We start from the raw sequence: 13721 nt of genomic DNA on the forward strand, positions 1-13721 counted from the left end.
ACAATTTTTTATTTTTTTTAAGAAAGAAAAAAATATAAGAGCAAAGTTAATAAGATACACATTTTTTTTCGTTGACCTAATAATTTCATTTGTTACAACCCCAAACTAACAACAATCAATCTGAACCTCCAACGTCCAACAACCAATCACTTCAATTTTGAAGAAATCTAGGCTGTGTCTGTATTTGGACAGTAATTCTTCAACATTTGACTCATATATAGTTTTGTTCTCCCCACTTGTTTTTCTAATTGCATCCTTTGCAAAGACCATCAAGTTGCTGATCTCTTGTTGACCTTTTCCAAAATAAGAGTTAATGCTCCACATAAGACCACCACTTATTCAAGGCTAGCTCCAAGTTCAGACAATAACTACGTACCAAGGTAATTTGATACAGATTTCTCTTCCATTTGTCACGGATTCTCAACAATGTCGTCACGCCAAGCAAATGAAGAGCGACGGATAGCAATCATCGGTGCTGGAATCAGTGGCCTTCTTGCATGCAAGCATGCCATCATGAAGGGCTTCAAGCCTATCGTTTTTGAGACACAGAACAACATTGGTGGAGTCTGGTCCAACACCATACACTCAACTAAGCTGCAAAGCCCCAAAGACTACTTCCAATTCTCCGACTTTCCATGGCCTGAATCCGTCTCAGAAACGTTCCCCGACCACAACCAAGTCTTGGACTACATTACATCCTATGCGCGTCATTTTGATCTTTTCCCACTCATCAACTTCAACTCTAAGGTTGTCGGCATTAACTATGTTTCGTCCGAGGATACATCTTTTTGGAGTATGTGGGGTGGCTCCGGGGAGCCCTTTTCGGCTCACGGAAAATGGGACGTTGTCGTTCAGGATGCCCGTCGTGCTGTGGAGGAACCTAAGGTATATCAAGTGGAGTTTGTGATCCTGTGCATTGGGAAGTTCAGTGAGCTGCCAAACGTGCCCCAATTTCCACGAAGCAAAGGCGCAAATGTGTTCAATGGAGAGGTCATACACTCCATGGACTATGCTGCAATGGGCAAAGTTGAAGCAGACAAGTTCGTTGAAAACAAGAGAGTGACTGTTGTTGGTTTCCGGAAATCTGCACTTGATATTGCAGCTCAAATTGCCACAACTAATGGTATGTTAGTTTCTGTCTACCTACTTTGCAAGCATGTAATTAGAAATTTTAGTCTTAATCGAATCTAAACCAATTACATGACAAGTACAACAATTCAAGGAGAGTGATCGAGGGTCTTACCATGTCATTGGTTTGCATCAATCAATGGAAATTTCCAGTTCAACCCGGATTACACCATAATAAATAGGCTCACAAGACCTAAAAATAAGATGTCGAGCTGCTTATAAACTCCTTCAATTTTGATCATATAAGTTAAAATATAAAATTACTAACATCTTACAATAATTATGTTTCATAATCTTATTTTATCCAAACACTTCAAGGATTTTTTTTTTTAAAAAAAAGAAAAGGGTAAATTATAGTCACCTCCCCTGGGAGATTTGATCATTGCTTGAAAAATTACGAGTATTCTCCTAATTTTAATATTTGTCTAACAACAAACTCATTCTATTAGCCTTTATTGGATTTTCTTCTATGTTTTCTATAAGCTATCAAAATACCATTTTAGATTATAAATTATAATTTTATATTGTTTTTATGGATTAATTATTTATCCACCCTCAGATTTTCTTTTATATTTCTTAGATATTTTTTTGAAAAAACAAAAAAGAAAAAATTAACAAGGGTAAAGTAATCCATATCACCTTCTAGGGACTACATAATTATTTTTCATATAAAGGAATATTTGTAATATCTCAAAATAATAAGAGGATATATGTAATTATAACAAACTTCAGAGCGATTGCTCTAATTTACATTTTTTTTAAATAAAATTTATTATCTTGTAAATTCTAAAATACATTTTTCACGATGTATGAGCTTATAAAATAATTTAAATAAGTTAAGCCAAACGAACATGTTCTTCTACCTAGATCGATCGAGGTACTATAAGGTAAAGAGGATTGTGAATTATTTTCATCTTGATTAAAGGAGTTGTTTGTTTTAGTGTGAAATTTAGACCAATATTATACTATCACAGCTCTGAACTCGGTAATGAGTCGGCAGGGCTTGTAGAGCAGCACTATACTTGGGAGAATTAATAATTTCTGTATGATCCCATTGGTTACTAGATTTTTACTTTTGATCCCTTAATTTTGAAGAAATAATATTTTCCGTCTCATGACATATTTCTGTTATATATTTTAACAGATACGTGGCTGTTAGAGGTTTTACACTTTTGTTCCCATATGTTATGGGATTTTCACTTTTAAAAAGTAATATTTTTTGTCTCATGCACTTAAAGGGCACCTGGCCTTTTCCATTAAATATCTAACGAAAATGTGTCACGGGACTAAAAATACTATTTTTTTTTAAAGTTACAGGACCAAAAAGTGATCATTCTGTAACCAATGAAACCAAAAGTGAAAAGGCCATAAGTTATGGACAAAAAGTGTCATTTCCCCGACATACTTACCTTCCCTCATTCTTGTGTTGTATTTCTTTATTATTATTTTTAGAGTAAAATGCAACTATTTTTCTTAATGTTTGACATAATTATAGATACATTCTTGAATTGAAAAATAATTATGTTATCCCCAATGATGAGGTAGAAATTACTATTTTGCCCTTACTAATTGTTCTTTTTAAAAATAAAATTGAAAAAATGTAACAAAAGTTTAAGAATGGGTAAAGTAAATAATCTATATTAATTCATAAAAATATTTTAAAAAATTCTAAAATATTTTACAAATTCATAATTAAAAAAAAAAACAGCATTTTGATGAGTAGGGAGGTGAATGTTTGTATTTTCAGGTGCCAAGTATCCATGCACATTGCTTTTCAGGAGAGTACACTGGACAGCTTCTGAGAACTTGGTCCGGTTCACCTTCAGAAATTTGAACCGGTTCTCCGAGCTTATGATCCACCGGCCCCATGAATCCCTAATTCTCTGGTTTCTTGCACTTGTACTTTCACCTCTGGTAATTAATTTCAACCATTCTTCATCACATAATAGTTACCCTCTTACATATGTTTATTGGGTTAAATTTAAATTACCTCTGTCAAAATCAAAATACAAAACTTTCTTTCTTAATATCAATCACCAAACATCCAATATTTTCTCATATAAACTTTATACTCAAACATTTTTCGTCCCTTAACTTAGTGTCTCTTTACTTTATAGGTTCGTTTGGTTCATCTGAAAGAAAAAAAAGAAGTGAAAGGGAGAGGAGGAGGAATTTCTTTTTTACTTTTTTTTTCAAGTTGTTTGATATGATTGGAACCAAAATCAATCTCAATTTATTAAATACTAAAAATACTAATTTATATATAAAATATATAATATATAAAAATATAATTTATATAACTCCTTCGTTCTCGCCATCGCTCCCCTACCCCCTCCCCTATCCCCGTCACTGTTTCTCTTTCTCTCTCTCTCTCTATATATATAGCTATTAATTATATGTAATATATATTTTTTATATATATTTTATTTATATTATTTAAGTTTATATATTTGTTTCAATATTAACCGTGGATTGAAATAAATCAAAATTTGGGTTGTAGATTTACTACTTCAATTTGGATTTTAGATTCAAATTAGTTCCAATGGTTATTAAATAAGGCTAAAAATATAATTTCATAATAAAAATTAATCTGATCCATTATCAGAGAACAATCCTGAGCCCGATGGATCATTTCCTTTTTTCGATATATGAAATAGTGGATTTCACTATGTCGATTCTTAGGAAATATCGAATCAAACCATTTGCCCTTATTTCAACAAAGGAAGCACGGGCTTCTTGACTAGAAGAACTTCTTTTGTCTGGATCCCATTCAATACTAAACAAGTCCGAAAAAATAAAAATTTGAAGAAAAAACACGTGAATTACACGAACTCGCATGAGGGGTGTAATTGCTCTATTTTTCTTTTCACTAGAGGGTAATTTGTTATTTGTTTTTTGATGGGGTAATTTGCTCATTTCGTATAACACAGGTGGGTAATTTGCATTTAACCCTTAAAAAAATAGTACTTCTGGTCCCACGGCACCTTTCCATATAAGATATTTAACATAAAAGACCACTTGACTATTAAGTATATGGGGTCGAAAGTGATAATTTTGTAATCAATGAGACCAAAAGTGTAAAACCCTTAATAGCCACGTGCCATTTTTCGTTAAAAGATTTAACCAAAAGGTGTCATGGGAACTCAAGTGATACTTTTTAGAAATTACATGACCAAAAGTGAGAATCGCATAACCAAAAGTCGAAACATCTTAATTAATTACGGGACAAGAAATGTTATTTCCTCCTCGGAGGTCCATTCAGAACGTGTTTATAGACAATCTCATAGTTATAACAACACTAACTACTAAAACATGCATCTTCATCATTCTTGCAGCGTTGGATCTTCTCCAAACTCGTGGAATGCTACCTCAAATGGATGTACCCGTTGGAGGAATACGATATGGTTCCCGACCACAGTTTCCTGAGACAGATACGTTCGTGCATGTTGATGGTGTTGCCCCAGAACTTTTATGAGAGAGTGAAAGAAGGCAGCCTTGTCTTGAAGAAATCTGGTGCATTAGGGTTCTACGAAAATGGGCTGGTTTTGGACAATGATATTGAGACGGTTCATTTAGAGACGGATGTTGTTATATTTGCGACGGGATATAAGAGTGACGAAAAGATCTCCAATATTTTCACATCAATTGAATTCCAGAAATGCATAACTGCATCCTCAGCTCCCTTCTACAGGTACCAACTCTACCTACACCTCAGATCCATTCATCATGACTTGTTATTATTTCTCGAGGGGTTAACAGCAGAAAACTGTATTTTACGTCTTATAAGTTAGATTTTCTTTTCTGGCAATTTTAGTCCCATTATTTTTAACTCAACGCATTGCATCCCTGACTCTGATAATTTAGTCTCAAATTTTAATTCCGTTAAATTTATTACAAAAACAACCTTAATCCCCTCAAAACTTAATGGAGCTCGTATCATGCACAGTTGTTTTTGTTAAAAATTCAATAGAATTAAGACTTGGGACTGGAATTGTAAACTTTTATTTAGGTATATATATTGCGATTAATGTGGTGAATTAGAAAATAATAGAACTAAAATCACAGAGGGGCTAACTTACGGGATGCAAAATACAATTTTCTTGATTAATAGCATTTTACCCCTTGTAAAATGATAAATGGGTTAGAAATTTTCTGGGGAAAAAAATTGAATAAGAAGTTCGTTATCTCCCTATCTGTTTTTAATTTGATAATTTTTCGTCAGGACAAAGTTGTCCATGAATATACATATATTTGAAAATTGATTATTTCATCACTAATAGGGGAAGATAATTCGATACCGTTCTTTTGTGTTTATTTAATTAAATAAAAAATAAAGAAGAAGCAAGATTACTAAAATATTCTAACTTTAAATGTACTAAAGATATGGTTATTTTTTATTAAAAAAGTATATGTTTAAGGATATTTTATTAAAAACACATAATACCTATAATAAATAGTATAGATTAGTAAGTAACTATTGATGTAACGAACTAAAGAGATAGTTATTTTATATCGAAGGTAAATATTATTTTTATTGAATTTTTTTATTAATATTAGAAAAATTGGTAAATTTTGACTAACACAGGACTTATTTATCAGAAAGAAGCAAATCTCAAGAGTGCTAAATATAATTTTTTTAATTATTGAAAATTGATTTTACGGTACTTCTGGTCATGTATGAGTAAGACGTCTATAAATTATATATATATATATATTTGACTTTTGTGGAATTACTTTTACTTGATTTTTATGAAAAGATATACAAATATTTTAAATATTCATAAATATTGAACATTATTGATTGAAACATTTAAAGAGGGTCATTTTCTATAAGAATAAGTATGTTTAAGGGTATTTTAGTCATATACATTGTTACAATCAAAGATAGTTACTCTAATTACCTCATACTTAATAAATTGTACAGATTATTATAATATAGGGTCAAAACCTTAGAGAAACTACTTTTATAGACAAAATATAGATTTTACTAATATGCCCTTACTTATACTTTTTTCTTTCACAATAACTATCTCTTTACTTATTTTATAGTATAAAATACAACGAGCCCTCCTAAAATATGCCATAATTACAAATACTTTCTTATTATTTAAAAAATTAAAAATACCTCCCTGAAATTACAGTTATCATCTCCAATGGGTTATCACAAGGGATATAATTTGTGTTTAGAGAGATATTTATAATTTTTCAAATAATTAGAAGGTATTTATAATATGGCAAATTTCAGGAGAATCTATTGTAATTTATCCTGTTTTATAACAATAAATTTGTATTCACGTATGTTAAAGAGTTAATTTATTTCTATTTTATTTAGTAAACAAGTATATAACAAAAATTTTAAATTATGCACGAGCATCGACTGTGTTTCAATTGCTAGTAACATGAACCTCTATAAAACGTTACATGCAGGGAGTGCATTCATCCAAGGATTCCACAGTTAGCCATATTAGGGTACTCGGAGAGCCCGGCAACGTTGTTCACCTTTGAGCTAAGAAGCAAATGGCTGGCACATTTTCTCGCAGGAGACTTCAGATTGCCAAGCGTACGAGGAATGGAAGAGGATGTCGAGAGATGGGAGAAGAGCAGGCGTCGTTACAGCCTCGACGACTACAAGAGGGCTTGCGTTGGTGCGCAGCTGCAGATACACTGCAATGATCAGCTGTGTAAGGACATGGGGTGCAATCCTAGGAGAAAGAAGTGGTTCTTCCCTGAGTTGTTCTCTCCCTACCACCCTTCCGATTATGCAGATTTATGAAATAAATAATCATGTTTGAGTAGTTAGTTGTTTTCTAGTCTTTCTGCATAATTGAAATAAGACAATTCACTAATAAGAAAACGTGTAACTTGTAACGGTCTTGTTGGAACTGCCATATATGAACAGCCCAATGAACTTGATTCAGGCTTGTGGTGAAGCAAATCTTGTCTACATCTTCATTAAGGTTACAAGTTTGTAGAAATTAAGGTTCTTGCACAAAATATATCGTTGATTCCTTGTCATACCTAGGGCATGGATACATTAGTTGTTATTCGACCACGTGGTTTAAATATATAAGGCACGTACGTTTTTTATACATGTAATGTATACAAGAACTACGCAAGAAAAGATTTTGTGTAGACGATGTGTATATATCAAATGAAACAGAAGATACAATAAGATTTGGATTAGGAGGGAAAAATTCAGTTGCTTCACCTTTCATTGTTATATAATTGAAATACACTTGTTATGTGATTGGTCATTCTCCCTAAATCTTACGTCAATCACGTACTTCTAGTATAATAGATTCAAATTTGGTCAGATCTAACTTAGGCTAGAATTTTCCACTGTTAACTTGTCAGCTTTTGTTCTCTTTTGACACGTTCGAAGACTAAAACATGAACTATTGGTACAACATTTGCTAGTTGCCATTTATAGTTTCACATTGTAATAATAACAGTATTGGGTTGGAAAATTCTAGCCAAATCCTAGTTTCTCCAAATTTGAACTAATTATATAACAAGTGTATATACTTGTTGTGTCATTGATGTATAATTAAAGAAAAGTGACCAATCACATTAATTTAGTTCGACAAAACCTGATTCTAAACATGTCAATAAGTAGGGTAGCCCTACCCAGGCCCATACCCTAAAATTACACACAACAATAATTGGTATATAGTCCCAGACCCCATGGGTCCAAGACCCGAAACCTATTCCACCAGACCCGACTCGATTTTTTTTCTTACTTTTAAACAACAACTACAACAACATAAATTAAGTAGTTCATATGAAGTAAAAAAGTAGAAAATACAGAAAACAAACAACTTATAACATTACATATATAACATTAATTTGTGTTAAATACTTCATGGTTGCTTCCTCTTCCGAACAAATCGATTGAAGTAGACAAGAGAAAGACCAAAAAGATTTATCATTGCCCATTAGTATATACTCTCCAAACATAATCTGACATCAACTTCCACGAATTCCTTAAGTCATCCCATCAACACATAAACACCAAAAACTCCTCTCAAAAATGAAACCAATCAAGTCAAAACTATGCCTCCAACAGCAGAACAAGCTTGGAAACTGTCCCCATAATTTGTTTGAGAGAAAATGAAATCGAACGAAAGTTCGAGTTACGATGAAAACAGAGAATATTTTCAGATTTTAAAAAATACAAAAAGGGAATTTCTCATGGAAATTCTTGACAAATGTTGCGATGGTACCAAGAGGATTGACCCAAATCTTCTCACGCTAGAAGAAGAGCAAGAATGGTTGAGGAACTTTCAAGTTCGACGGATACTACCAGAAAAAGCGGTGAAACGTTTATACTCCACTGAAGTCCATGGTAGAATCCTAACCAAGAGAAGCGGAATGGGTAACTTCTTGCATAGTTACAGTTCTAAAAATTATGATTAAAGGAACTGACTAGAAAGAACTCGCGTCGGATACCTCAAAAATCTTCCAAGATTGGAGAGAAATACGAAAGAAAGTTCAAGACTATGGACATAGGTTAATTCATATAGCTAAGGAAATAAAAACTTTGAGCCAGAAGGTGGACAAGACAAGGACTTTATAAATCTGAAGGCAGAAATTGCAGATTTGAAGGGAAACCAAAGAGAAAGCCCTGAGATATTTAAATCCAAACAAGAGCGAATCAGGGACGTCCTTGGAAGAGTACCTCTTCTACATCAGAAGGGGAAGGCCATGGAGATTCCAAAATCGAAGACAAGAGAAGATCTGATCATCACATCTATTAGATCTATAAAGTAATGGAGGTAACAAGAGCAGATCTATTAGATTTACAAGAATTGGCGAAATTCTTTTCCCAACAGAGGATTGTGGATTTAGTCAATATCCAAACCAATGAGATCACTCCAGCACTACCACCACCAGAGGGAAGTACATACTCCAATGATCCTCCACAGGATCATCCAATGAGAGAGAGCGCGGATTTCCACACTAACGCCACCCCAACGTTTGTGGAGACCAGGCTAAAAGAAAATCCAGGAAGAAATTCAAGAAGAGTGCCTGAAAATACACCTTGCGCAAGAACCATGCTTCAGCCCTTCCATCCATACGGTGCTATAATTAACCTGGATATTATCGACTTTCACAATACCGAAAAATTGATAGATTAATGGGTTGCAGCCATCAAGATAGCAGCAACTACCTAAGAACTCAACAAGAAAACTTCATAAAACTTGTGAAGTTAAATTTGGAGGGTTCTATGAAGATCGGATGTGATAATACTCCAAAAGATACCAAAGCCAGCATCCTTACTGGAGATTCAAAAGGTGCGATAGCAGATCGGCTAGGAAGGCTTATCAAGATACACTTCATCGGAGATGGTTTCTAGAGTGGAGAAGCAACAAAAGTAGCAGCTGCAATGTTCTTCGTAAAGATTTGCAGTCCATTGAGGGAAATGTTGATCCAGTCATACAAAGTACCTGAAGGACAGCTAGATTCAGTTGCAAGAAAAATGTCTTTCCTTAACATAAATTGAAGAATTGGTGTTATCAAGCATTTATCTTAAAAAACATGAAAAGACTGAAAGGTAAAATCAAGCAAACTCCTCTATGTTGTGATAGCAATGATTTTCTAACTGTTATAGGAGAATTGAGCGAGCCAAGGAAAATGAGGAAGTAAAATAGTGACTCCTACCCTTGGAGTTCTAGAAGAATATTTTTCCCGACGGGGATCATGGTGGTCCAAGGTAAAGGCAAATCAATCAAATATGGATAGAAAACGGGACCAACAAGGGCTTCATCCCAAGGATCTAGACCAACAGACGCAAGATTCACAGAAAGAACCCCTACAAGAAGAACTTTCAAACGGGCCCATACTCGAGCCAATGAAAGTTTCAAAGAATGCAATTGCTGGACGTGTGGAGCAAGAGATCATATCTCCCTAGATTGCCGATGGAAACGTGGTGAATTACGAAACTTTAAAGCCATGGTTGACATCTTGGATGCACTCTATTATGGCGATTTGGTACCTATTTACCTCTTCGAAGATCTTCCGTCAGACAAAAGTGTCCGTGAGGAGGAAATAGAGACGGATTCAGATGGATCTTCAACCGAGTTAGAATAATTACAATGAGGGAGATATGTTTTAAACTCTGAAAGCCTGTTAGAATTTTTTTCAAGGATGACAATGTCAAACAAATCTATGTAAAGAATCTTGCGTCAAGACTCCAACCTCAACCCATACGATAGATTTAGGATTGGAGGAATTGAGAAAATCCTGACCTTACTGGTAATGTGATGGAAATACAACTGATTTCTAAAGAAGAAATTCTTGAAGAATTCAATAAGCTTAGAGAAGAAGTAGCTGTTACTATGAAATGGGATGCACATAAGAACCATTGAAGTAGTAATAAAAGCAAATTTTAAAGAAGGAATTGATTTAGAAATATATTTATCTATAATGGATAGAAGAATCAATAACCTAAGATATGGTTGTCTTTGAACAATGATAGGTAATCTGTATGCAGGAAAATTGATGTTTGACATTCATTCAAGGATTACATACAACCTAGCAGACCAAGATTTTAGTAAAGTCTTAACCCTTCATCAAGATTTTAAAAGGAAAGATCTAATGAAAGAAGAAAATAGACCATATTTTATAACTTTTAAAATTGCATATGCCCTTTCCAATACGCATCATTCAGATTTGTTTCTTATGAAAGAGTATATTGAGATTCCTAGAATTTTCAAGGAATTTGCCAAGGTAATGACACCAGATCCAATAAGGATACCTAAAATAGGTAGTATCGATATCATCATAAAAGATCGCCTAGTTTTGACAGAATACTTAGCTTTAAAACTGAGTTGAGTAACAGGATGTCCTTGTCGGAAGATAGGAAGGAGAAAGAGTAATTAAAAGTTTTAACTCCTCAAGAGATTATGATGGATAACGTAAAACTTAGATGCCCTGAATGATGGAAAGAAAGACAAGTTATATTTGAACTTTCACTAACAAACGCTAGTTAGTAAAACAACAATACCAAATTTTTGTGTGTCAATAATATCGCTAAATTAATTTATGCTATTTATTCATTTATTTATTTTTTAAATGTGATGTTGGTTTATATATTTTATTTTTATTTATGATATATTTTAAAGTATAAATAATTATTTAATGTATGCACGCAAGGATGGCATGCCATAGGGTTAGTATATATGTTTATATATCAATACTATATAAAAAGAAAAGGCATTCCACACTCACAAATAATAGTTAATGACAAATATACCAATTTTTTGTAAAGCAAAAAATGTCTTTCAACTGATAAAATAACTAACGATTTAACTTTCTCAATTTTACATTAGTTGATAAATTAGTTTTTCTTTCTTTCTTGCTTTTTTTTTAATTTTTAATATAATGTATTGATTTATATATTTTATTTTTATTTATAATATTATTTCTAATATGTTTTAATGTATGTAAAAAATTCATTCATTATGCATAGAACAACATGCCACAAACGGCTAGTATATATTTATATATATATCTTCAAGTTGAGGTGTGAATGTCTTGTTCTTCTGAAAAAAAATGTAGCTCGCTGCAATAAAATATTCTCACTGGTCCAACAATATTTCTCTTGATTTATTCCTTTAGGATACAATAGCTTGACAACAGCGTATAACTCTCTTTTGTAGGATAATTATAATTTCTTGTATATATGTGCGTGTGCCAACTAGAAGAATGATGCCCTTTTTATATGTCTAGATATCATCCACTATTTAATATAAATTGGGTAAAGATGTGATTTAAGGGTTCATTTGTTTCGAGTAAAAAGAAAATGGAAGTGAAAGGTGGGAAGGAGTGAAAACGCAAGAGCGAGGGAAAGAATAATAATTTTTTTTTCAAATTATTTGGTATGACGGGAAAAAGAGTAAATCTCAAATACTTCCATATGTTTGGTACGAGAAAAAATGATTGAGAAGAAAAAGCTTATGTTCATAATTTTACTGATTATCCTTTTCTCTTTAATTTATATTTTGAATAATGGTGGAGACAAATGGCTAGTACGTGAATATATGGTCTAGTAGTGAGAAGATGGTATTGAAGTGAAAAGATTGCAAATATTAGTATAAGACTCTTGTCATGTGATGGGTGTATAGTTCAAGAAAAATTACATTATAAACGATTTGGGCTGTCAGACCTGGTTAAAATAAAAATTTCTAAGCACTAGCCTCAACATCAATGGAGGAATATGAAGGAGTATAAGTTGTATAATGTAAATATTAAAATGTATATAACTAACTGTAATAAATGTGGAAAATTGAATATACATACATATATATATATATATAGCATTAGGGGTTGTGTATGTAAAATCATGGCCCAAATAAGCATCACTCACCGGCATCTGAACAATTCTTTAAGTTGCTTTACAGAACTTCCATCTTGTATCATCAAGCAAAAAGTCAAATTGTGTACGATCGAGTATAATCTGTTGATTCAAGAATCATCAGACAATTGCTAAAATAATAATGTAAGCCCGAACCCTACTTGAATAGAAAGTTGTAGATCCTTGGATTGTTCAATTATTTTCAGAATGTTGGGGGCATTTCAGTAATTTTATTCATCTGTAGTAGAAAGAGTCGGGATACTTACGTAATTTTTCACACCTTTTCGATATTATAAATTATAATTCTTAATTTAATTACAATATATTTATAATTAAACAATATCTCATTAAATATGAATGTATATATATATGTGTGTATATATTTATATTTATAGGTGGAGAAGCAAGAAAGTAACTTCCTTAACTGAAACTTTCATCGCATTTTGGGGTCAAACCCTAAAACACAAATCTCGTTTTCCATATCTACATTCATTCATACTGGTCTACACTTCACTCAATTCTACTCCGTATGGATACGTACATATATACGTCGATATATACATCACATGCAAACACGTTCAGCCATTATTGACTCAAGAGTCCTGAGGATCTGGAGAAAACAGAAAGTCACGCCAAAAGTCCCTTTCATTCCGTTATAAACTTCGAAAGGGTACGCTTTTCTTTATATGCTGATTTTTTATTGATGAAGTTATTTCGTTCAGGAATGTGGATTTGAGTTGTGCACTAGTTTTCAGTTGAATTTGATGATTCTGTGTGGTGAGATCTGCAATTTGGTGAGTAATTCATGTGGGTTTGGGGAATTCAATGCGATCTGGGAAAATTGGGGGTTTGGGGAGTTTAGATCTGAAACTGGTGGGTGTTTAACTGAGTCTGTATTGTGGAAAATTAATGTGGTTTTGTGCTTCAGATATGGAAAATCTTGGGATCTGTGTTGAAGTTAACTTTTCGTAATTTTTGTTGATTTTTTAATTGGTATAGTACTGTATTATTGATTTGGAAAGTTAGATTGCGATGAATGTGACAAATGTGTATAGTTTCAGAAACCTATTGACAGTAGTAATTCTTCGAAGTTGATCAAACCATGCTTCTGATATGATATACCACTTTGCTCCTGCTTTTTATCAATATCAATTTTAGAATAGATAGTTTGCTCCAAGTGTGCCTGAAAGTTAATAGTCCTTTTTCTGCGTAACGTCCTAATTTGTTTCACAATTTT

The 13721-nt window shown here is 32.9% G+C and overlaps 2 protein-coding genes across 3 annotated transcripts in view; both read left to right on the forward strand.

The window, feature by feature from the left end:
* LOC105178729 (probable flavin-containing monooxygenase 1) lies at nucleotides 265-7030 on the forward strand. The gene is made up of 4 exons (XM_011102264.2): nucleotides 265-1123; nucleotides 2876-3042; nucleotides 4464-4819; nucleotides 6556-7030. The coding sequence occupies exons 1-4, from the start codon at nucleotides 427-429 to the stop codon at nucleotides 6899-6901; spliced, it is 1566 nt and encodes a 521-aa protein (XP_011100566.1). The 5' UTR covers nucleotides 265-426; the 3' UTR covers nucleotides 6902-7030.
* LOC105178738 (UDP-galactose transporter 2) overlaps nucleotides 12880-13721 on the forward strand; it is a 5293-nt gene continuing 4451 nt past the window's right edge. Inside the window, exon 1 of one of the 2 annotated variants that reach the window (XM_011102277.2) lies at nucleotides 12880-13154. The gene's annotated coding sequence lies outside the window, so the exon portion shown is untranslated. Of the gene's footprint in view, nucleotides 13279-13721 lie in introns of both variants that reach the window. The other variant, XM_011102283.2, reaches the window with a different exon arrangement.

Source organism: Sesamum indicum, linkage group LG2 (assembly GCF_000512975.1).
Source record: "Sesamum indicum cultivar Zhongzhi No. 13 linkage group LG2, S_indicum_v1.0, whole genome shotgun sequence".
Taxonomy (NCBI): Eukaryota; Viridiplantae; Streptophyta; class Magnoliopsida; order Lamiales; family Pedaliaceae; genus Sesamum; species Sesamum indicum.